Below are 23,575 nucleotides of genomic sequence, written 5' to 3' on the forward strand. Positions count from 1 at the left end.
CAGTAGCTTATCGAGCGGAAGCCTGGGGCGGCGGAAAGCTGTGATCGTGCAGACCTTGAGGTGTCACCTCTTTGTCTGCTTTCCCGCCCCCCCTCCGCCCAAGCTCTGCTCCAAAGTAGCCCGGCAACCCCTCACACCTGCATGTGTCACAACCTAAGGTGCGGTCATGAGACACCCATGGGGTGTCGTTCTGTTCTTGCTAATTGTTTCCTGCCCGTCGCAGGCAGGAGTCCATGCGAGGAAGATGCGCTGGACAGAGCTCAGAGGGCGCAGCTGGGTGGCTTTCCTTCTGAGTGACGTTCCTGCAACACTCTCCCGCTACTCTTGGTGCGCTCATGCCACAACACAGGAAGGCTGGAGCAGGTGGCTGTGGGCTTTGCGCACTGCCGAAATAGCTCAGTTGGGAGAGCGTTAGACTGAAGATCTAAAGGTCCCTGGTTCGATCCCGGGTTTCGGCATTTTGTTTCATCGCGCCCTTTGTCACTCTCTCCAGCGCCCCCTGCCTAAAGTGACGCGTCCCTTTCTCAGCCCGAAACGCAAGCGAGACACCAGCAGCAGTCCCTACAGGTTTCTGTAGTGTAGCGGCTATCACGTTCGCCTAACACGCGAAAGGTCCTCGGTTCGAGACCTCGTTTTGCACGCTCCTGTACTTCACAGAGGTCTTGAGCGACCGGTCATTTGTTCCCAATGTATTTCCGGTGCCTTCGTGCACTCTTGTACCAAACGCACGTTCCTTCTGTACGCGGAGCCGATCATTTGCAATTGGGCTGTGCCGACAGACCAGGTCGAGCTCTGTCGGCTCAAAAGCAGCGCAGGACCTGCAAGAACAACAGAAAGATTAGCATCCAGCGGGGGCCTCTTAGTGAGCCCAAGAGCTCATCAAGAATCGGCTCCAGCAACAGGGCTGGGCGCATTGTTCCATTCTCCGCCCACTCTCGGTGTAAACAAGTCCCTCCTGGTCTCTGCTTGAAATGCACTTTCCTGCGTTTGCTTTGGTGTAACTGGCTTCCCCTGCATGGGCGAATGTGAAGAAGATCCTTAGTAAGTCATTGAAGAAAACCGAGAAGAGGTCGGAGTGGCCTCTGTCGTTCATCAACGATCCAGTCAGGCAGTACTCCTCTGTAAAGCGCCGTTCGTTCACGTCGATTGGCTTTTTTTTGCCTTCATTCGTGCGAGTAGTAAAAGCGGACGCCCCTATTCTGCCGTAACCCGGATTCGAACCGGGGTTGTTGCGGCCACAACGCAAAGTACTGACCACTATACGATCACAGCGAGTTACCGAGACACACGCGGCAGGGCGGAAAGGGCTGTGCTCTCTTCGTGTGACATAATTCGGAAAAGTCCTGACGTTGCATTTCAACTGAGCCCCAGTATACATCGACCCTTCGACACTCTGAGTGACAACTCTCTTGCGTGTTTTCTCATATTTATGTAGTTTGCTTGCATGATGCCGGGAACAGCATGGTTGTTCGCTGCCATATAGTCTAGCGGTTAGGGTTCCTGGTTTTCACCCAGGCGGTCCGACTCGGTTTTGCCTCCTGCTTTCCAAAGGATCAGCACCGTGTACGAAAGAGCCGCATTAAAACTACTCGAACGTGCAAAACGTGCGAGAAGAGGGGGCGCTTGTTTCCAACCGAAACTTCTCGCGTGTGAGACGAGCTGATCATCGCTGTGGGAGGGTTACTCTGGTAGACAGGGCTGACCTTCGGCAATAGGATTTATAGTCTCCAAGATGATATTTGCACTTTCTGGAGAGGCGATTTTCTCCACTTCAGTAGCCCGATTTCGTCGATTGCGTGGAGAGGGCTGTAGAATGTGGCGCCGCCTTTCCTGCTCCGTCCATGACAGGCGTGCTGGTCTCTGGAGAGAGAGCACGGTCCATCAGCGCACTCCAATAAAGGCACTGGAAGCAGCTAAATCACATTGGCGAAGCTCAGCGCTGGGCCGCTGGGCACGTCTTACCACCGTTTCCGTAGTGTAGTGGTTATCACGTTCGCCTCACACGCGAAAGGTCCTCGGTTCGAAACCGGGCGGAAACAGACATCTTTTGTCGCCAGGCACAAAAGGGGATTAGGGATTCGCCTAGCGCTGTGATCGAACAGACCCCACAGCGCATCCTGCTTTCACTTCAAGGCGCGTCCTGATGCACCCCAGTCTCCCGCGTGACAGGTGGGGACAGGTGACAGGTCCTATACTAACGAGGAAGACATCGCTCTCTCCGACCCCCGGCATCGTGTCCCGACCCACCGTGCTGGAAGCCGACGCGTGCTGTGATTCCTTTACGGAGCAGAAATGACAACCGAGGAGCCGAGAGATCATTTCAGCATTTCGCGTCTGAACGGAAAACACAAACGACCAACTCGGAATGACTTGCCTTTGACGCTTCTCAAAGCGTTCTTTGTGCATCGAACAGACCCACTCACCTCTTAGTGTGGCGGGATCTGCACAGTGCATGTCGCAGCGCTTCCTGCTTTCACTTCAATGTGCTTCCTGATGTCGAGTCGACTGCCGTGCGGAGGCTCTGAAAGCGAGAGCAATGAAAAGGTGCACGACGCTGTGAAAGAAAACAGAGAAGTGAAAGGCAGTCATTTCTCTAAGGAGGTGAAAGAAAAGCTACTCCCCGTCGGGGAATCGAACCCCGGTCTCCCGCGTGACAGGCGGGGATACTTGCCACTATACTAACGAGGAAGACATCGCTCTCTCCAACCCCCGGCATCGTGTCCCGACCCAGCATGCTGGAAGCCGACGCGTGCTGTGATCCCTTTACGGAGCAGAAATGACAACCGAGGAGCCGAGAGATCATGTCAGCATTTCGCGTCTGAACGGAAAACATTCACTCCTACCCCGAGTGCAGAAAAGACAGCATCCACAGCAACAACAGCTCAGGTCTCTGCACAGGAGCTAAGCTGCCCTCATCTCCTCTGCTCTGCGGCTCCTGCGGAGTGGAGTCCTGCCTGGAGCCGTGTTTGCAGGCGGCGGCTCCCCGCGCCCTGTCTGGGCGTCGTGTCCAAGAGCTCCTGGGAGGAAGAGCGAGCCCTCCCACTCGGGGGCTTTTCCACGGTCTGTGTGAGGAGGGGCGGGTGTGTCCAGTAGCTTATCGAGCGGAAGCCTGGGGCGGCGGAGAGCTGTGATCGTGCAGACCTTGAGGTGTCACCTCTTTGTCTGCTTTCCCGCCCCCCCTCCGCCCAAGCTCTGCTCCAAAGTAGCCCGGCAACCCCTCACACCTGCACGTGTCACAACCTAAGGTGCGGTCATGAGACACCCATGGGGTGTCGTTCTGTTCTTGCTAATTGTTTCCTGCCCGTCGCAGGCAGGAGTCCATGCGAGGAAGATGCGCTGGACAGAGCTCAGAGGGCGCAGCTGGGTGGCTTTCCTTCTGAGTGACGTTCCTGCAACACTCTCCCGCTACTCTTGGTGCGCTCATGCCACAACACAGGAAGGCTGGAGCAGGTGGCTGTGGGCGTTGCGCACTGCCGAAATAGCTCAGTTGGGAGAGCGTTAGACTGAAGATCTAAAGGTCCCTGGTTCGATCCCGGGTTTCGGCATTTTGTTTCATCGCGCCCTTTGTCACTCTCTCCAGCGCCCCCTGCCTAAAGTGACGCGTCCCTTTCTCAGCCCGAAACGCAAGCGAGACACCAGCAGCAGTCCCTACAGGTTTCTGTAGTGTAGCGGCTATCACGTTTGCCTAACACGCGAAAGGTCCTCGGTTCGAGACCTCGTTTTGCACGCTCCTGTACTTCACAGAGGTCTTGAGCGACCGGTCATTTGTTCCCAATGTATTTCCGGTGCCTTCGTGCACTCTTGTACCAAACGCACGTTCCTTCTGTACGCGGAGCCGATCATTTGCAATTGGGCTGTGCCGACAGACCAGGACGAGCTCTGTCGGCTCAAAAGCAGCGCAGGACCTGCAAGAACAACAGGAAGATTAGCATCCAGCGGGGGCCTCTTAGTGAGCCCAAGAGCTCATCAAGAATCGGCTCCAGCAACAGGGCTGGGCGTATTGTTCCATTCTCCGCCCACTCTCGGTGTAAACAAGTCCCTCCTGGTCTCTGCTTGAAATGCACTTTCCTGCGTTTGCTTTGGTGTAACTGGCTTCCCCTGCATGGGCGAATGTGAAGAAGATCCTTAGTAAGTCATTGAAGAAAACCGAGAAGAGGTCGGAGTGGCCTCTGTCGTTCATCAACGATCCAGTCAGGCAGTACTCCTCTGTAAAGCGCCGTTCGTTCACATCGATTGCCTTTTTTTTTTGCCTTCATTCGTGCGAGTAGTAAAAGCAGACGCCCCTTTAGGGAGCCTGTCAGCACCCGGAGTTTTCCCCTTCTGTAAGCTCTCCATAGCCTCTCAGCTCTTCTACTGTCAAATCCCCCTCAAGTACTTCCCTATCTTCTTCACTCAAAACGTTTTCTAGCTTTGAGGTAAAAAAATGAATTTCTTCATCCTTTACCTCTGTAGAGCTGTACAGTCTTGAGTAGAAGTGTCACGCGCTCTGCAGCCAGAGGGCGGTCCTTCTCTGTCCTGTCCCTAGTTCCTGGTCTGCTGTCCTTCCTTTCCCTCTCTTTCCCTTGGGCTATATATTTCAGGGTCTTGCACTCTGTCCTCGCTCAGCACTGACGTTCGGATGTCCTGAGACCCGCCTAGCACCAGGGCGCCCCACGTCCGCTCCCTGAGGGCACAGGTTTCTATACGGCATTCCTGAACTCTTTGCACTAATGAGCCCGGGCCTTTTTCCCGTCTCGCCGCTACGCATATGGGTCTTTTTCCGCACTCCTGCTCCCCACAGTTAGTCCCTTTGGACGTCCGTGACAAGAAGGCCTCGATGCAGGAGAGGATAGCACTCAGCTCTGTTCTCTCTCTTCCCTCCTCATCAACTACACTTTCCATGACAGACTTGGAGCCTACCACTTTCCTGAAAAAGAAGCAGGTACACTTCTCATTTTCTTCCAAGAACTGCACTCTGCTTCTTAACAGCACTCCTCGACTGCTTTCTTCGGCTATGCTCCGGATGTCCTTTTTTAAAAGGGTGATATCCTCAAGCACATCGAAGCCACTGTGCAGCATCGTGTAGAGACGCTGCAGCTGCCTCTGTTTCCTGGCTAGCACTCCTCTCCGTCTGGCAGCAGCCTTCCTTCCCTCAGCCATGAAAAAGGCCTTTGTCCTCACCTTCACCTCCTCCCACCACTCTCTTACTGACCCGTACAGACACTGCAAGGACAGCCACTGTGATAGTTTCTCCTTGTAGCGGGATACTACCCCCTCGTTCTCTAGCAGCTTTGTGTTGAGTTTCCAGAGGCCTGGGCCAAAGACAGTCCCGCCCTGGAGTTCCACTCTACACCCTAAAGCCTGATGATCTGAGAAGAAGACAGGCTGAAGAGTGACCCCAACAACTTTCACTCTCTCTGAGACAAAGCAATAGTAAATTCTGGAGCTGCTATTCCTCCCTGACCATGTATATCCTGCTGTTGTGGGATATATACATCTATATGTGTCTGAGAGTTTAAAGTCTTGAACTAAGTTTTGCAGGGCCAGTGAGCTGGAATCCAATTTTATCGGCCTTTTGGCTAAGATCAAGTTCAAGTGGCATGCCCGCAGTTCTTGTCTTTCCAAAGTTCTAGAAGGCAATCGAAGATCCTGAAGAGTGCTTGAGCTGGTATCGCCCTAGGTTGAGCCTAGGGGGTTAAGGCCAATCAGCAGCTGAGCTGGTTGGGATCCGGCAGCAACGTTCTCTCTCTCTGCTCTCTCCTCTCCCCTCCCCCTTTCTCTTGCTCCACCTCCTTGGCCTCTTGGCTGGGAGTAGGTACTTGTGGCCTGCCCGCGGTGCTTGCTTTCTTCCTCGAGACTCAGAAGCGCTATCCGCTCCCTCTCTCTCTCTCCTCCTGCGCTTGCACCTAGCTGGGCTTTGCCCACAAGGACAAAGTCCAGGGCTCACTCGCTGCTCCTTTAGCAGCTAAACCGTCCTCTCCACAGGACCTTGCTCTCTCTCTTTCTCTCCTTTTTTCTTTTTTCTCCTTTCCAGATGGCAGACAAGAAGACACTGATCCAGTTCCACTGGACCAAGAAAACAGAGACGATGCCAACTGCGAAATCCTTTTTCATTACCTTCCTGAGAGGGATCCTGCAGTTGGTGGCCGGAGATCTCTACTGCCTGCAAGACAACAAGGCAGAGAGATACATGGAGGCCTACATAGCCACGGACGCCTCATATGAAAAGGCAACGAAAATGATCAGAGAAAAAGGTAAGCACCCCCGTTTCTCTGATTTCAGGCCGGAGCCTATGAGGAAGACAAACCAGAGGACCATCACAATCCTCACGTACAACCCCTACGTACCAATGGCACTGGTAACAGCGTACCTAGGGAGGTATGTAACTGTGGTGGGCAAACCGACGGAGATCAGGGACAGTTGCGGCGTCTGGTACGGCAAAGGCCAGTACCGAGTCCTCCTGAAAGAGGACCTAGAGGGCGTCGACGGTTTCCAGCACCCCCTGGCCCGCTTCAACATCGGAGCCAACAGGGGGTACCTTTACTACCCCAGGATGCCGGATTTCTGCAAGAAGTGCAGACAGTCAGGCCACAAGGAGAACACGTGTGACATCGTCAGATGTCACAACTGTAACAAAGAGGGGCACCTGGCAAAAACCTGCCGGGCAGCCAAAAAGTGCGATGGATGCGGTGCCGAGGGACACCTCCTTCACTAATGCAAGGTAAGCAAACCTTCGTTTGCGCAGGTGGTGGAAGCCGACCAGCAGAAACCGGTCTCAAGACAAAGGGAGAGAGGTGAGAACAAAGAACCCGCACCTCCCCCGCAGATAACCGAAACTGCCGAGGCCACACCCCAGCCGCACCAGTGCCTCAAGATGGCCGCCAGGACGACGGACAAAATGGCTGACGGGAGGAAGGGCCCTGGATAACTCCGAGCAAGAAGGGAAAGAGGATCCACCTTCGGAAGGACAAAAGAAAAGAGTGGTGTAGCGGCGAGGCTTAATAATAAGGCAGAATTAAGTGTTTCTGAGCTTCCCAAATGAGGCCCCATTTCTCTGTTCATCTCTGTGGTGCAGCCACAGAGAAACTATTCATGCAGGCTGATTTAAGATGTTTTCTTTTGATAAGGACAGCTCCCAAAAGGGGATGCACTTAGCTAAGCCTGGCTATCATGATCAATGGTCACCCATTGGCGCCTATCTGTCTAGGGAGTGCCAGTTGGACATCTGGACTGCATTCCTAAGTGTCGGGAATAAGTGACTCATATCTCACCTTGATCAACCAATCAGGGACTGGTAGGGCCGAGTAACCCACGTGGGACTCTGGTGCCCATGGAACTTTCAGCCAATCAATGAGCTGAAGTTCCTCCAGGTAAAAACAGGCAACACGAGATTCAGTAAGATTCAGTAAGATTCAGTAAGATTCTGGAGAGGATTCTGTGGACTGTTCTAAAGGGAATTCAAAGGAGAATTCCAGGGCAGGACGGCCCAGGAGCAGAAGGCTCCCAAGGGCAGGACATTCTCGCAGAGCGCCTCCTGACCATCCTGAGACTCAGCCGGACAACCACGGAACGGCCAGTGTGTCCGAGTGCCAGAACCTTCCTTTGTTCTAAGAGTCTAGAGTGGAGGTTGCCAGAGAGTAACCAGCAGCAGGCCTCGTGAACAGGTCGGAACTGTGGACAGCTGAATCACTATTCAGAACTAGCTCTTCATCAGGAACGAACCAGTCCTCTTCCTGACTTGCTGGGACCCACAGTCATCTTTTCTCCTGTGCACAAACTTTGCTAGTTAAAGCCAACACTAACTAGCCGGTCAGTGAGCATCTGCAGCGCACCATCGCAAGCCGCACAGCACAGCCTGGCACCGAGCCAGAGAGCGCAGATTGGACAGCAACAGCCTGCAACTGTTTCTTTGTGCCCGCAGGAGATCTGAATCCCCAGAGATTGGATGAGTATTCAACTTCACTGCATTACTGCTCGAGAATTCAATTGTAATCCCAACCAGTTGATATCAATTTAATTCCTAAGAGTTATGTTCTTGTTTTGAGTATCTAATGTAGAAGTTGTAACTAAGTTCACTTTACGAAACGGTCTTAATGAATGATATACTGAATGTATGTCCTCTTGATATGTGTAACACTTCGTAACTGACTGAATATATATCTTTTGTATTCTGATAACCCTCTCGATAAGATCTGTTAGGTTTACATGCATATTTTATGTATTAATAAATGTATCCTCGTGTATTAGTACCTGTGTGTGTGCGTTGTTTGAGTTATGTCGCATGGTTGGATTCTAAAGCCATCAAAAGAATCAACTTTGTGATTTACTGCTACAATTAATAATTGTCTCAGTAAATGCCCAAACCCTACAGAACTGGTGCCTTCAGAGAGCCACTATGATTACATATTTGGCGTCCCTGAGCCGGTTTTCTTACATATTTGGCGTCCCTGAGCCGGTTTTCCTACAGTGGTAAGGGAGAACCGTTTCCTCGTCCTAGAGGAAACGGAACTTTCTTCCCCCGAGGCCCAGGAACAACCGGAGGAGGCAGCCCAGGAAATGGAAACCCCCCCCCCCGAGGCCCAAAGATGACAGGAAGTGACAGCCCAGGAAACGGAACCCCCCTCCTCCGAGTCCCACGGACAACAGGAGGAGGCAGCCCAGGAAGAGGTTACCCCCTCCCCCGAGGCCCAGGGACAACAGGAAGAGGCAGCCCAGGAAGTCGGAACCCCCTCCCCTGAGGCCCAGGAACAACAGGAAGAGGCAGCCCAGGAAGTGGAGCCCCCCTCCCCCAAGGCCCAGGAGCAACTGGAGGTCCCCGAAACTCCTGGAGAAAGGGAAGAAAAAAGCCTTCCCGAAGCGGTGGCGGAGAGTATCCTCGAGGAAGACAAGATTACTTTGAAGCCGCCCTGGAGCTGGGACTGATGGTAGGGCTGGACCTGTCCAGCATGTTTACCTTTCAGTCCCCAGCGAGACCTGGAGGGAGCCCAGCATATTCCCCCCAGGACCCGAACGAGAGGAGTTACATCTAGGCTAAACAGTGCCCAGATGTAGACTCCCAAGTTTTCCACTGTAAGCACAAAGAGAGGAGGTTCAACTTTCACTTGTTTAATCATGATTGTGAAACTTACCTTTCTAACAACTAACGTGAGAGGGCTAAGAGACTTTCATGATCTGGTCTCAAAGTCTTTCTCAGTTTGTTTCTTACAGGAGGTCCACCTGAAAGATGAAAGGGACAAGCTGACATTCACCAGGGAATGGACGAAGGGAGAATCATGCTGGAGCGTAGGAGGGGTCCACTCTTCCGGAGTGAGAATCCTCCTCAGAAACCCAGAGATGACGCTGGTTTCCTCCTTCTCGGTGGTGCAGGGCCGGATCCTGGTCGCAGACATCGACTGGAGGGGGCAGAAGTTGAGAGCAATTAATGTCTATGCTCCGACGGAACCCTCTATCCGGAAGGAAGTGTTTGCTGACCTGGCCAGCTGCTGCACCACCTACAGACAGGTGGTGCTTGGCGGGGACTTCAACATTGACCGGGAGAAGGGGAGCAACGCTAGCTCGGCAGAGCTGGAGTCGCTACTCAAGCAGTTCTCCCTGGTAGACGGTTTCAGACGGTGCCGCCCTAACGACGCCGGAACGACATGGAAAAACTCCCGGGGAGTGTGCAGCCGCATGGACTACATCTTTCTGCACACGACCTGCTCCCTGGAATCGGCGACGGTGTCCCCGGAGTGGTATTCCAGCCACGAGCGCTTGACGGTGGTGGCTAACACCAACCTGCCGGGATTCGGTCGTGGGTACTGGAAGCTGAACCGGGAGATACTGGAGGAAGACGACTTCAAGGCATTGTTCCGTAAAGACTACGCGAGCTGGGTCGATCTGAGAGATGGCTACAGCTCCATGGTGGAATGGTGGGAGTCGGTGAAGGACAGGACCCGAACCCTGGCGCAGACGTACTGCAGACGGAAGGAGGCCAGGGAGAGGAAGGAAGCTGCACGACTCCAGAGACAACTAGAGGAGGAGTACAGCTCGGCTAACGGGGGAGGAGCCTTCAATTCAGCCCGGGCACGGGACCTGAAGGAGAGGCTCCACAAACTCAATCAGGTCCGAGGAGCCCAGAAAAAGAGGGTGATCCATGGCCTGAGACGAGGAGATGGAGAGGAAGTGCTGGACGAGAGCGACAAAGTAGAAGCGGCCACCGCTTTCTACACGGAGCTCTTTTCAGAAAAGCAGACGGAGGTGGAGGCAGGCGATGCTTTTCTGGAGGAGCTGAAGGCACGAGTACCGGAGGAGGTGAGGGAGGACTTGGAGGGTCCGAACGCGGCCGAGGAGCTGAAGGCGGCGCTCTTGTCCATGGAGAATGGCAAGGTGCCGGGGCCGGACGGACTCCCCAAGGAATTCTACACCTGCTTCTGGGACACCCTGGCGGCAGATCTGGTGGAAGTGGATCTTCCGCCGGGGGAAACTCGGAGACACCATGAGGGAGGGCATCATCTCCTCTTCAAGAGCCCTTAGCAGAGACGGTGAGACGGGACCCTGTCATCGACGGCCTGGAGATACCGGGAGGCGCGGGGGAAACCCTGAAGATCTCCCAGTACGCCGACGACACAACGCTGTTCCTGAGGTCGGACAGGGGGTTGAGGAGGGCCCTGCAGGTCATGGAGCAATACTCCAGAGCCTCGGGGTCGAAACTCAACCGCCGAAAGAGAAAACTGAAGTTCTTCGAGCCCTGGAAGCACAGGACGACAGTGCCGGAGGATCTCAAGCTCTGCACGGAGCCCCTCAAAATACTGGGGGTTTCCTTCCAGAGCCAGGACAATGAGACCAACAACTGGACCAAGAGGATCGCCAAGGTGAATGCGAAGCTGGGTCTGTGGAAAACGCGGTCGCTGTCCTACACAGGGAAAGTGATGGTGTTGAAAGCAGACATCCTGCCGGCTTTGGTTTACATGGCGGTGGTGTACCCGCTGCCGGCCAGACTCAGACGAGCGCTGCAAGGGATTATCTTCGGCTTCGTCTGGGGCGGCAAGTACGAGTACATCACTCGAAAACCGGATGTGTCAGCCGGTCGAGGAAGGGGTTCGAGATGTCCCACATTTCCCCCTGAAACTCGACTGCATCTTCTACTGCAACCTCTGTCGGGCGCTGCAGGAGCCCATTGGCCACAAGTACCAGTACTTTGTCAGGCTGTGGCTCTCCGTCCCGATGAGGCACTTGGTCCAGTGGTCAAACACTGGGCCCAAGGCAGAGAGGCGACCGAAGTTCTACACCCACGCTGTCAAGTGGAGCAGGAGGTACGAGGCCAAGAGACAGCCAGAGCTCTGCACCAACCACAGAGCCCTGTACAAAGAGGTGAGGGGGCATTTGGTCGCTGACGAAAGGCTGCAGGTTCCCAGACAAGTCTGGGAAAGGACACAGCCCAAAGAACTTGACAACCAACTGAAGGACCTCAACTGGATGGCTGTGCACAAGAGACTGGCTACCAGAGAGGTCCTCTACAGACACTCGCTAACCAGGAATCCGCATTGCCCCCGGGACACGTGTTTTGTCGAGGAGACTCAGGAGCATGTGTTCTGGAGCTGCCTCTTCGCCAAGGTGGTGTGGGGCAGAATGGACAACATTATGCAACTCCTGGGAAAGGATGCAGTGCTCAGTTACCAGTACATTCTGCTGGGGGCTGGCACCCACCAGACTGGACAAGGGGACACAGGACCTGTGGGGGCTGCTACTGTCCCTCACAAAACAAGGACTGTGGAAGGTGAGGAACACTCTCATCCGGCACAACATAAAGTGGGGGGCGAGGGAGCTGGAGGAGAGGATCCTGGCGGACCTCAGGAGGAGGAACGAAGCACCACGTCGCCAAATGGGGTCTCCCCACGGCGAGGGAGCGCTGGAATGGACTTTGGGACCTATACAGAGATTAAAGGACAATAGCAAGTGGTAGATTTGGAGGGACTCTCTTAATTGCGCAAATCCGCCCCCACTCGCAAAGATTGATAACGGACAATCAATCTCCGTTCCGCCGTTGTTTTTTATTACATGGAGTGTTAATATGTGTGAGATGTTCCTTTTGAGATGTTTTTTTTGCAGAATAAAGTATATTTTGTAGAACAAAAAACATCTTATGACAAGGTTTACAAGTTATCTGTTGAACTACATTCTCATAGGTGTGGTCACATTCCAGATCATTTGTTTACGTTTTTGTTTCTGGAGCAACTGTTAGATGAAATGTGCTAATATGTAACCTAACTCCAGTGTGAATAACTAGAAGAGGGGAGCAGCTCCATTCCATACCATGGGAGCTTTGAGATCTCTCATTTGCATATCTGATTTGGAAATATAACACTAAACCCCTTCTTGCATGGATTTAACTTGCACCCAAGAGTCCCCTACTGTGTATTGCTACTTATTTTTTATGATAAGTGGTGATTACCAGTTGACAGGTTTTATTTGTTGAATTATAAATGGTTTTGTATTATCATCCTGAATGGGCTGTACTCAAGGTTTGGTAGGGTATGTGTTTTCATTTCATTTACCAAATTGAATTTTTGCTCTTTTAGTATTTGTCTAGAAGGCTTTCTGAAGTCAGGAACCCCATTTATTTGGTGAAAAAGGATTCTGTATTAATATTTATATTTCTCATACAACATAAATAGGGTCTTTTATGAATAAAAAGATCTTGCACTTGGAAATCTTGATAAAGCTGTGTGCTTCCATACACTCAAGCAGTTTTGATTCCTAATATTTGACCTTAGGTGCGGGAACGGGTCTTTTTTGCCATTTGATTTCCAATTGATCAGCACAGTATAGAAAATAGACCCATAAAGCAACCTCAGCAGTGACAAATGTCACTGGGTCACTTGGGTTTATACGTCGGGGTCCGGTAGTGAAGCTCCGCTCCTGTTTAGCCTCCGAAGCCGTACAGGGTGCGGCCCTGGCGCTTCAGCGCGTACACCACGTCCATGGCAGTGACGGTATTCCTCTTGGCGTGCTTGGCGTGCTCGGTGTAGGTGACGTTCTCCAGGAACACCTTCAGCACCCCGCCGGTCTCCTCGTAGTTCAGCCTGGAGATCCGCTTCACTCCCCCACGGCGAGCCAGGCGGCGGATTGCGGGCTTGGTGATTCCCTGGATGTTGTCGCGGAGAACCTTACGGTGACGCTTAGCACCTCCTTTCCCGAGTCCCTTTCCGCCTTTGCCTCTTCCAGACATCTTCTAGTTATCAGCTGTGAACACGACACACACTGCTCATCTTTGATGTATAATAGACATCTTTCTTTGATGTCTATTATACATCAAAGAAAGATTTTTATAGGTGTAGAAACTAGTAAATAAAGCCAATGATTTGTTTTAGAAATGTATTCTTAAAATATACAATTATTCACACCTGAACAATATGTAGTTCAAATTATACATTATATACAATATTGTATTCAAATGTCTAATCATCATAAAAAAACACAACTAGTAAACTTCAGTTACAAATTCTAGTAACATGGCAATATATATAGTAATGACAAACACAAACTAATTACATGAACACGCTAATATTTAACTCAAAACCACATTTCGATTCAAATATAAATTTTTTAAATTTACAACTTCTTTATTTCCACGAAAATATTATTAATGTAGCACAATCGCTACTTTCTAATAAAGACAGAAAGAAACTGTTTGTTTTGTGTCTCATGGTGATCCTCCTCTCGAGACTAATGAAATGTTTAATATGATCCCTCGAGAAAAAAAAGGAATCAATTTCCGCCTGGAATGATTGATGCCCCATCAAACATTTTGTAATATCCCCGGAAGTTTATACAGTAGAATCCTGGTTCGTGGCTTAAATTCAAGGTAAATGAGACTACGGAAACGAGTTGGAAACTTGATGTCGAAGTGGGATTTAAATCACCCATTTCACATTTTACTTCATTGGGCAGTATGTGCCAGAAAGCAATGCCACAGCATTCCTTCGATAGCTCAGTTGGTAAAGTGGAGGACTGTAGTGGAGTCAACAGGGAATCCTTAGGTCGCTGGTTCGATTCCGGCTTGAAGGAAGGTGCTTTTTGTGTAATTTAATCAAAGAGTTAAAAACGTTTTATTCAGACATTGATCAAAAGCTCAATAATCGACTAAGCAAAGGCTCCTGTTCCGAATTCAGCCCACGTTTGATTGTCTTGTTTTGGCCAAGATCTGATCTTTCAATTAAGGGACTACACTGTCTGCTTTGTAATTCAAAAATACATACAAATGTCAAGTTTTTTGTAGATATAAAGGTGTTCTCTGTTTTCAAAGGATAGTTACTTAATTGGCATAATGATTTGGTATTGATTTTGTATCGTTGTATTATAAAGTTTGTGCTTTCTGTGTTTTTATCATATTGTGAACTTATTTTTTAAACAAATGCTTACAAAGGCAAACACGGCACACATCTGTTTATACCAGCGGTGAATTGTACATTTTTATTAAGTACAAGCTACTGTGCACTTCTGGGAGTATAACAGGTTCGATATAAAGTGGCAAAAATATAAAAGGGGAAAATACCCCAGACTGCATGTAAAGCCCTCGTTGTGACTGTTTTAGATAAAATGGCGTACTGTGCACGAAATGTTGCAGAAACACAATCTGATATTTTGATACAGGTAGGCCAGCGCTTCCAAAGCACAAAAATTCGTATTCTATATTCTGGTCGCTTGCAGATTAGAATGGCATATGTTTAGCAATAATATTATTTATGGTACCTGAAAGTTTCAGGTTGTTGCACAAAGCTAAGGTATGCGTATACGTGATCTGACAACTGGAATCAATTTCCTGTCGTTAAACTCTGTTTATTTTTAAGTTGAGGCCCAGGATCCAAATCTTTAGTTCTGATTTTTTAAAGTGATATCTTTCCTTCCTGTCGTGGAAGTCACACGATGTGAGCAATTGTTTTTTTTACGTTGCGATCCAAAGAGCCTCAGACGCACAGTCTAACAGTAACCAAACCAGAATGGATTCTGCTGGGAGCCGGGCTGAGCTCATTCTCACTCCCTGTGCTGAAAACAGAATTAGCTCTTCCCCGAACATCGTCTACAGATCACTTGTGCGCTTTTAACCTTCTCGCAGCTACGGGCGAGACTGACGCTCATGATATGAAGGCACCCGCTGGAACACATTCTCTAACTCTCACAATCGCGACAGACTTCGCTTTTTTTTAAAAAAGTAGATATAGCCCTGAAAAAAGCATTAGCTTTATCAGTTTTTACATTAATCTATTTTGAATCAAAGTTTGATTTTTTTATTGCATTTTACATTATAATAATAATAATTATCATCATCATCATTATTGCTTACACTTATATAGCGCTGTTCTGGATACTCCACTCAATGCGCTTTACAGGTAATGGGGACTCCCCTCCACCACCACCATTCTCCTGAATGATCACAGGACCTCGGTTTTACGTCTCAGCCGAAGGACGGCACCTGTTTACAGTTTAGTGTCCCCGTCATTGTACTGGGGTATTAGGACCCGCATGGACCGCAGGGTATGCACCCAGCGACAGAAACCAGACGTGTGTCGGGCTCGGCTGTGAGCAGGACAATGACGTCACGGGGACAAAGTAGAGGAAATCAAAACGGTTCTATAAAAGACCTGTGTCAGCTGTTGGTTTGCAGTCTGGACTCTAAATCCTCCGATCCGATTTTAAATCTCTCTAATACCTGAGCGGCTTCTTCCGAGTATTTATTCGTATACTTATTAGTAGTATGAAGGATGTGACAAATTTATGATTTCTTGGAACAAAATGGTTTTAATTTGCATTCGAAATGAAGCGGAATTTTAGCGCGACACACAAACCCTTTGTCTTTTTTAGATAGTGATTTTTAAACAGATATAAATGTAGAAAACGTGTTTTATTTTAGCACTACAATAGCAGGGTCAGTGGCGTAATGAATAACGCGTCAGGACTTCCATCAGAAAATTATACTGTAGGTTGGACTGCCGTCTGGCTTGTTTCGTTTATACCACTTACATTCTTTTATATAAATGAACTCCACCTGAAAGCTATAGAACACACTTTAGGTAAGTTGTCTGCAGCCTCATGCGAATTTCAACAACTTACCCAAAACACTGTACTGTCTGGAGTTCAGCTCCAGCTCTGAACTCAATTGCAATGAAAAACCATGCGTAACAAAACTGGAGAACAGCTGAACTTGTGCTCAGTTCGGTGATGAGGGTTCAGAACTGTCCTTGTTGTAATTAGCACGAACTGCACAGGCTCTGAATCAGACCATGTCAATTAGTCTGATCAGTGTAGGACACGTTAATGTAGAATTATTAATAGGCTTATTAGTTAGTTAGTTAGTTAGTTAGTTCAGGTTTACCCACCTGAACTAATGTAGAATTATTACTTGGTCTGTCTCTTGTTTGTATATAAATGAATGTCTCTGACAACTTAATGTTAGTTTTACGATGTAGGTCAGGCGTTGACATATGCACGAGTATACGAAATGTCTCACTCCTGATTCAACTCATGTTCTATAGGAGATTGGCGATTCCTCCTGTTTCTCGTACAACCATATCAGAACAGAAGACCGTGTCACCCAGCTGTGATTCAAGATCGACTCGCATCTTTATCCCTTTTTTGTTCGTGATCATTATTTTCTTTAGTTATGATCAATATTGAACTTTTTCAAAATGAAATGACAATAATCAAACATGCAGGCAGATTTTTGAAAAGTATTCGGAATTGACAGGGTGCCCCTTTGGAACAGTCGTCAGAAAATGTGAGAAAATGAAAGTTATGTAAGCTCTCACACAAAGCATTGAAGATTGGAATCTGAGTGTAAAAAAGCTACCCGTCTCCCAATGATAGGCAGGGATACACACCATGACTCAAATAGACTCAGCGAACTTTAACACCTATGATATTACGAGTGCTTTGCACGTGTCGAATTTCAAGAAGGAACTACTACAACAGTTGTGGATATAATTCATTACCACCGGCAAAGTCCAATACCGGCAACTTCTGAAAAAATAATGTTCACTCATGGAATTTGGTCTTTGAACGGCTGGCGGGAAAATTCATTTATACTCCTGTTGCACCCTCAGCTGAAACATGTTAAAATAACAACGCAGATTTGTTGGAGAACCTGACAAGAATTATTGGGTTAGCACTGTATGTATTCTGGTATATTTACTTTAATTTTAATATAAATGAAAACATGCATGCTGTATAATCTATTGTAATTTTAAAATATGTTAGCTGAGGATGCGAGGGGGGCTATTATACCTTGTGAAACACGCAAGGAACTGTAAAAAAGGCTGGTATTTGAAAAAAATTGGCGATCACAAGAAAACCACAATTTATGTGGTATTATCATCAATATCCTTCAAAATCTATGTTCAAATGAAGGATTTAAAGAAACTATGAAAAAAGCAACAGTAATAGCAGAGGATTTTGATTTTTGCTCTTCAAGTCAGTAGATCGACGTAGAGTTGCGCCCCTACAAACAGCACAAAGGATGAAACCCACCTCTTTCGTTATTGCTATGTTTGTGCCGGTGAAAGTAGCATTTGTGCTATTGAAAGCATCTCGGAAGATAAAGTTGCAGTCACTTCCACATGTCATGATATCATCGGACGACAAGAGCTGAAGCCCCCCAGTCCAAGCCAGGAATGTGAGGAAGACAGACATGGAGGAAGGTAGTGTGGCCGAGTGGTCTAAGGCGCTGGATTTAGGCTCCAGTCTCTCTGGGGGCGTGGGTTCGAATCCCACCGCTGCCAAATGTTAGTGTTTTAAGACCTGCAATACGACCAGTAAAAGTGCTTTTTGTTAGGCTGCAGGAGGTGTTTAGAGATAGACTTTCTAAAAGACAGGCTAAACATCAAGGCAGAAAAAATATTTTGTTTTCTCAACAAAAATTCTCTTTGGCATGTTCAGCTTTATGTAGGGAACAACATCTGCCAAGATCACTTTTGAGGCAGTGCACATGATAGTGTACCGGCAAGTACAGTACATTCAATATTGGCTGTGGTGGTGAGCTGCTTTTGTCTGTGAAACTTTTAATTCTTCACGCCGAATCGTTGGCAGGGGTAATAGCTTATCTTTGAACAGAGCGCTCCATCAGAAATACTTTGTTCGTGCTCAAAAGAGATCAGGGGATTAACTTCATGAATTCACATAGCATACCTTACAGGAAAGATTTAAAAGGGGAATTGATTGTGCTACCTGATGTTGTTCCTGTGGTTTCTTTGGATACAAAGGTGAATGTTCTTTGATGTTCTGCTAGAGTATCCACTGGGTGGGTTTTATCGATTAGCTCAGATAGGTCATCAGTGCTCCGTCTCCGGAAAATAATCAGCACTGTTTTTTCCTGTGCTGTCTTTTAAAACATATAAGATCACGAGTTTACAGATTTCTCCAAATAACAACTATACATTTTAACCCAGCGGTTAGCATTCCTTCAATCCAATAGTTTTACTCTAGGTTAAAAGCAGCGCAATATACAGAGAGATGATATTCAAATATTTCAACGTTCTGTTGGATTACCTGTATGGAGATATCGCTCAGAATTCCTAATATGATTTTGAGTTCAGTTTTGCTTTACTACTTTCAGAGTCTTATATTGACCTTGAAGCAGAGAAGTGACATAATCACAAATAGTCTTATTAATATTTCAGTTAAATCTTTTTTTCTGTAGTAACATCAGTTGATATTAATATTAGTCCTGATTTATAATTTTTTGTCATGGTTGATCTTAAATAATTTTGTAATTAGTTTCAGTTTTGAAAAATCATGCAGAGAAGCTACCAAAACTGGTATAGTTCATATAATGATTAATGCAATAGCAGCATTTTGGGTTGAAAACAAAAAGTATATCTTGGTATGAATCCTAACACTTCATAGGCAGCGTTCTAGGACTTCTCGCTTCAGATAAAGTTGTCAATACATCATAGATTTCTACTCAATCAATATCAGCAGTGTTATCACTACCGAACGCTAAATATAGATCCTGGCAATACTTTGTGAGATCTTCGTAAGAAAATCCCAAATACTACGGAAGGAATCAAATTTATATGTTTCTTTGGATCGAGAAGATGATCATTATGAGACTCAAAACATGCCTGTCTTTTCTTTTTTCGAGGACAAATGGATTATTGAGGTGTAAAGATGGGTTCAAAACCAAAATCACCTGCTATCGCTGCTGTTTCTTCAAATCCTTCAACTGATCATCGATATCGAGGAATAATATATAGTTTCTTCAAATCCTTCAACTGATCATCGACATAGAGAAATAATATTATACAATTGTGGTTTTCTGTTAATTGCCAATTTGACTGTAATTACATCTTCGTTTACAGATGTCTTGCATGTATCACAAGGTATAATAGTCGTCGTGCGTCCTCAGTTAAAATGTACGACAAAAGTACAACATTTATGGTTACATTCATATTAAAATGAAGGTAAATATACCAAGATATTAAAATACAATTGTACAGTCCTAACTTAATAATGCCTGTGAAGTTTTCCAACAAATCCGAACTGTAATTTTGAAATATTATAGCTGAGAATGAAAAGAGAGTACAAAGATCAAATTCAATGAGTGAAAATGCACCAGTAGTTCTCTAAACTGAGTTTCTTCCCTGAAATGACTTGCTTGCGAAGCACCAAGCAGCCTTGAACGGATCGCGGAAATCAAATATACAGTACAGATGGATTCAGAGTGTGCTTTCCAACTTTTGTGCAACAATTACCTTTGATAGGGTGGAGTTGTCTTCACAATCTGGGTTAAATAAAAAGGAGTGACGTCAGTGTTAAACAGCTTTCCTTCTTGGAGAACAACGGTTGTGTTCCATATTTCTAATTATTTTGGTTTCAAGATCGCAATTTAGTGTGAAACATAAAAGCTAGCTGGATAAGCTTTATTAATTTCCCTCATGGGATCAATAAAGTATCTACAGCAGTGGTTCTCAAACTTTTTGGACCAAGTACCACCCCTAATCCAACCAAAGCATCCAAGTACCACCTACAAGTCATCATCTCATAGGAACCCCACAAATAAATATTATAATAATTAACTTTATTTGATATAGCGCCTTTAAAGGTGGCTTCTCAAAGTATTTTACAGAAAAAAAACATTAACAACAACTAATAAAAAAGCACCATTTCAGTGAGAGGGGTGAGCCTATTTAGTTGAGCAAAGGAGATGTGAATTAATTTTTCGAGCCTTGATACAATTCACAACAGAGTCTAACAGATATTAAATCGTCAGGCATTTTCTTGACGGCAAAGGTCTCGCGGTGGATGTTGTAATGCGTACATTAATTTCTGGAGCAACCTCTCTAATTCGTGCAACTGCACCGTTATGTCGGCTTGTCATTGCTCTAGCACTGTCTGTACAAACTCAGACGCATTTTATCAAGTCGAGGCCATTCTCTTCGAAAAATTCATTCAGAAGCTGAAATATGTGCTCTCCTGTAGTTCCTGTTGGTAGCGGTTTACAGAACAGAAAGTCTTCATGGGACATACCCTCAAACTCGTATCTAACGTAAACGAGCAAATTGGCCAAATCGACTACAGACTCATCTAATTGCAGTGAAAAACATCTGCTCATCTTAACGCGCTCTATCAGTGTACTTTTGATATAATCCTTCATTTCAATAATTCTATGAAAGACTGTGTCTTTCAGGGGGAGGGGGGCAGCAGGTCGAGCTGTTTAGCAGCTTTTTCTCCACACATAATACGTGTCAGCTCTTTTGCCAACGGTAAATAAGGTTCTTCAAAAATAGTGTAGCTTACCTGCTTTAGCAATCCGCAAGCTTGCATTTTTCCGCGTTTCTGTTTTTATTTCCGTATTTAAAGTTTTTATTTCATGCGCATGGGAGCGAAACACAGAGACGCTTGGTGTATTTTTCTCAAATTCGAACAGTTCTTAAATATTTTTCTGTTATCACTCTTTCGTGTGCTCACAAGATTGCCTGCGTTCGTAGCACGTATTTCTATGCATTCCTGTGTTTACAATGTTGGCATTGTTCCAAAATCACGCACATTCTCCTTTCTCCCTATTTGCTGGAGATACAATAGCTTTTTTTAAATACAATTGGTCACTTGCATCCGTAGCACGCATTCCTATAGAGTGGTATAGAATTACAGAGTATCTCTTGTGTCCACTGAAGTATTAGCATGCACTGTATCGTAGTACGTAGGCTGCGTATTCGACACGTATTAAAATACAAAATATGAAAACCCGTCCCGATTTTTCAGTGCACACTACACAGTTCCAGGGTCATTTGGCGTACCACCTGGTGGCACTCCACGTACCACTGCCGGTACGCGTACCACAGTTTGAGAACCACTGATCTACAGTATCTATAAATCTCTTACACGTCATTTACAATGGCTTTTCAACTAATAGCCCGTGCAGGGATCAAACCCTAGCTATTGGTACAGTACGAGTTGCGTAAGGCTCTGTAACGCGCAGATGAGAAACTAACCTCTACTTCTTCATTATATACACAGTGAGCTATATATGCGAGCTTACTGCCTCCTACGGGCTCTGTATTTGATTGCGGTACAAGACCGGCCGTGGAGATAAAGTGAGACGGGTGTGTACATTAAAAGGCTCATAGTGTCCCTGGGAGGGCTCAAACCACCACCCTTTTGGTTAACAACCGAACCACAAAGACTCATGTACAGCTTAACACTTCTCGGTCTCAGTGAAAGTGATACACTCCGTAAAATTTCCAGAGATTCATTTATTTTTAAAGGAAAATCACCAACAGCGGCCGAGATCTACTGGAGTTTTTTCATTCTATACTGCGATTTCTGAAGGGTACTCTGTGAAAATACGAGTTTTGACGAGAAGGGATGGACATATAAGGTCAAAAGGCTTGGGGAATTGAACTTTAAGGTGAAGACTGCGGGTTCAGTAGCAGCAGAACCTGATCAGTATCAGTTGACTCCGATATACTTTGAAAATGAACTTGGGGATTTAGAGTCAGACGTGCTACCGTTGCACCATGGGGTACTTAAGTTAAAAAAATAGGGAAAAAAAATCAGTGTTCCTGGATCTGTAATTGAGAACAACACCTGCACAAGAGCTGCGCAGGAAGAATAAAATGTGGTCTGGGATGAAGAGACTCTCTTCGGAAGAGCGGCGCTCTTCACAGGAGATTTTTTTTTGTGAAGTTGATTTGTCTCCTTTGGGAAATTCCAAGGTGCTGATAGCCGTGGCGCAAAGGTAGCATATCTGACTCCAGATCAGAAGGCTGCATGTTCAAATCACATTGAGGTCTGCTTTTCGTTTTTCAGGTTCTGCTCGTCCTAAACACGGAATTCACACCATGTAGTTGAGTTCCATCAGTACACCACATAGATAATCTAAACAAAATAGAGCCCTACTGGACATACAGTTAGGATCTCACACAGCGAATACCCTTGAACACAAGAGAGAAGGCACAGTTCACATCTGCGAAACATCACATCCGTCTTAAGAGAGAGCTACATCAGAGAATGGAATCCCGGAAGTTTCAAATAACTTCTTTTAATACAGGTTCAAGCAAACCTGAAAGTTAGGGAGTTTCCGGACACTTTTGTTTTATTAAAAAGTGTCTGAAGCCTGAAAATGTAATTTGAAAAAAAAACCGCTATTGGACATTAGCAGGTACTTTTTGTAACGATTTGCTATTTCATGCTGGAAAACAAAGGAAACAGACCCAATGTTTGCTTTTAGGTGCGGTTCATTACATAATAGACATCTATTACTGAGGAGCTTGAATAAAATTTACACGAGCCAGGTAGAAGTCGAACCTACAATCTTATGATTCAAAATCAGATGCGTTATTTATTAAACTGCTGGTATTTCACATAACCGGAATTCCCCCATAGTGTGCTCAGCGTCGCTACTAGTAATATACCGCCCCGTCTAAAATTTCAAAGTGAGAAACATGTGTTTTCCGATTTTTTATGATTTTTAAAATATTATTTCTTTAAATCAGACAAAGGGTTTGTTTCGCACTGGAATTCCGATTGATTGAGAATTCAAAGAAAGACTGTTTTCTTCCACAACACCGTATAATTATCACATCCACCAGACTCTCCAACTTCTCCAGACCTTGGTGGGTGAGCATTTACTCCGATAAATTAGGTCACGTATCATGTTAAATCACCTCTTCTCAACACAACATTTCCTGGTGCACGTTTTCTCTATGAAAAAAAAGACATTTTTCCCTTGCACGATTTCTCGTTTTTTTATCAAAGCGTACAGAAATAAAAAAGAAGAAGAAATAGTGTTGCAAAAGAACTCTGTCGCCCTTGGGAGATGTCAAACGCATTGGACATGAAAAATGCCGGATAAAAGCCAGTTCTCTTCGTTTCTCAGTGTCGGGGCTGCTACTGTATGTAAAAGAGGCAATTTGCTCTGAGAGCAGGTTCAGCGCTTTCTGAACGCAGATGTCTCAGAGCGGTGTGTCCAAGCGGCTGTAAAAGGTGAAGGTTGTCCTGTCACCGTAGCCTAGTTGGTTAAAGTGCATCTTTATTAAAGAAAAGAACTGCGGTTTGAATCCCAGCCGTGTATTTCTTCCTATCTTGTAGTACAGAACGTATCATTTCGGGCAATCACAAAGGG

The 23,575-nt window shown here is 46.6% G+C and overlaps 1 protein-coding gene and 8 non-coding genes across 9 annotated transcripts; 6 read left to right on the forward strand and 3 right to left on the reverse strand.

The window, feature by feature from the left end:
* Nucleotides 1-385: 385 nt before the first annotated feature.
* On the forward strand, nt 386-458 carry trnaf-gaa (transfer RNA phenylalanine (anticodon GAA)). The gene has a single exon. It is a non-coding gene; the product is annotated as a tRNA-Phe (tRNA).
* A 742-nt stretch (nt 459-1,200) lies between these two features.
* On the reverse strand, nt 1,201-1,272 carry trnah-gug (transfer RNA histidin (anticodon GUG)). Its single transcript has one exon. It is a non-coding gene; the product is annotated as a tRNA-His (tRNA).
* Nucleotides 1,273-1,966: 694 nt separating this feature from the next.
* On the forward strand, nt 1,967-2,039 carry trnav-cac (transfer RNA valine (anticodon CAC)). The gene has a single exon. It is a non-coding gene; the product is annotated as a tRNA-Val (tRNA).
* Nucleotides 2,040-2,616: 577 nt separating this feature from the next.
* trnad-guc (transfer RNA aspartic acid (anticodon GUC)) lies at nt 2,617-2,688 on the reverse strand. Its single transcript has one exon. It is a non-coding gene; the product is annotated as a tRNA-Asp (tRNA).
* A 784-nt stretch (nt 2,689-3,472) lies between these two features.
* Nucleotides 3,473-3,545, forward strand: trnaf-gaa (transfer RNA phenylalanine (anticodon GAA)). Its single transcript has one exon. It is a non-coding gene; the product is annotated as a tRNA-Phe (tRNA).
* Nucleotides 3,546-12,518: 8,973 nt separating this feature from the next.
* Nucleotides 12,519-12,574, forward strand: LOC138243860 (U7 small nuclear RNA). Its single transcript, XR_011192478.1, has one exon. It is a non-coding gene; the product is annotated as a U7 small nuclear RNA (small nuclear RNA).
* Nucleotides 12,575-12,880: 306 nt separating this feature from the next.
* LOC138242714 (histone H4-like) lies at nt 12,881-13,186 on the reverse strand. The gene has a single exon (XM_069198272.1). The coding sequence runs from the start codon at nt 13,184-13,186 to the stop codon at nt 12,881-12,883; it is 306 nt and encodes a 101-aa protein (XP_069054373.1).
* A 751-nt stretch (nt 13,187-13,937) lies between these two features.
* Nucleotides 13,938-14,025, forward strand: trnay-gua (transfer RNA tyrosine (anticodon GUA)). Its single transcript is given in 2 exon segments — nt 13,938-13,974; nt 13,990-14,025. It is a non-coding gene; the product is annotated as a tRNA-Tyr (tRNA).
* Nucleotides 14,026-17,650: 3,625 nt separating this feature from the next.
* Nucleotides 17,651-17,732, forward strand: trnal-uag (transfer RNA leucine (anticodon UAG)). Its single transcript has one exon. It is a non-coding gene; the product is annotated as a tRNA-Leu (tRNA).
* The last annotated feature ends 5,843 nt before the right edge of the window (nt 17,733-23,575 follow it).

This window comes from Lepisosteus oculatus, chromosome 14 (genome assembly GCF_040954835.1).
Source record: "Lepisosteus oculatus isolate fLepOcu1 chromosome 14, fLepOcu1.hap2, whole genome shotgun sequence".
Taxonomy (NCBI): Eukaryota; Metazoa; Chordata; class Actinopteri; order Semionotiformes; family Lepisosteidae; genus Lepisosteus; species Lepisosteus oculatus.

Coding starts and splice junctions, on each gene's coding strand:
- LOC138242714 (XM_069198272.1), bottom strand. CDS start 13,186: ATGTCTGGAAGAGGCAAAGGCGGAAAGGGACTCGGGAAAGGAGGTGCT.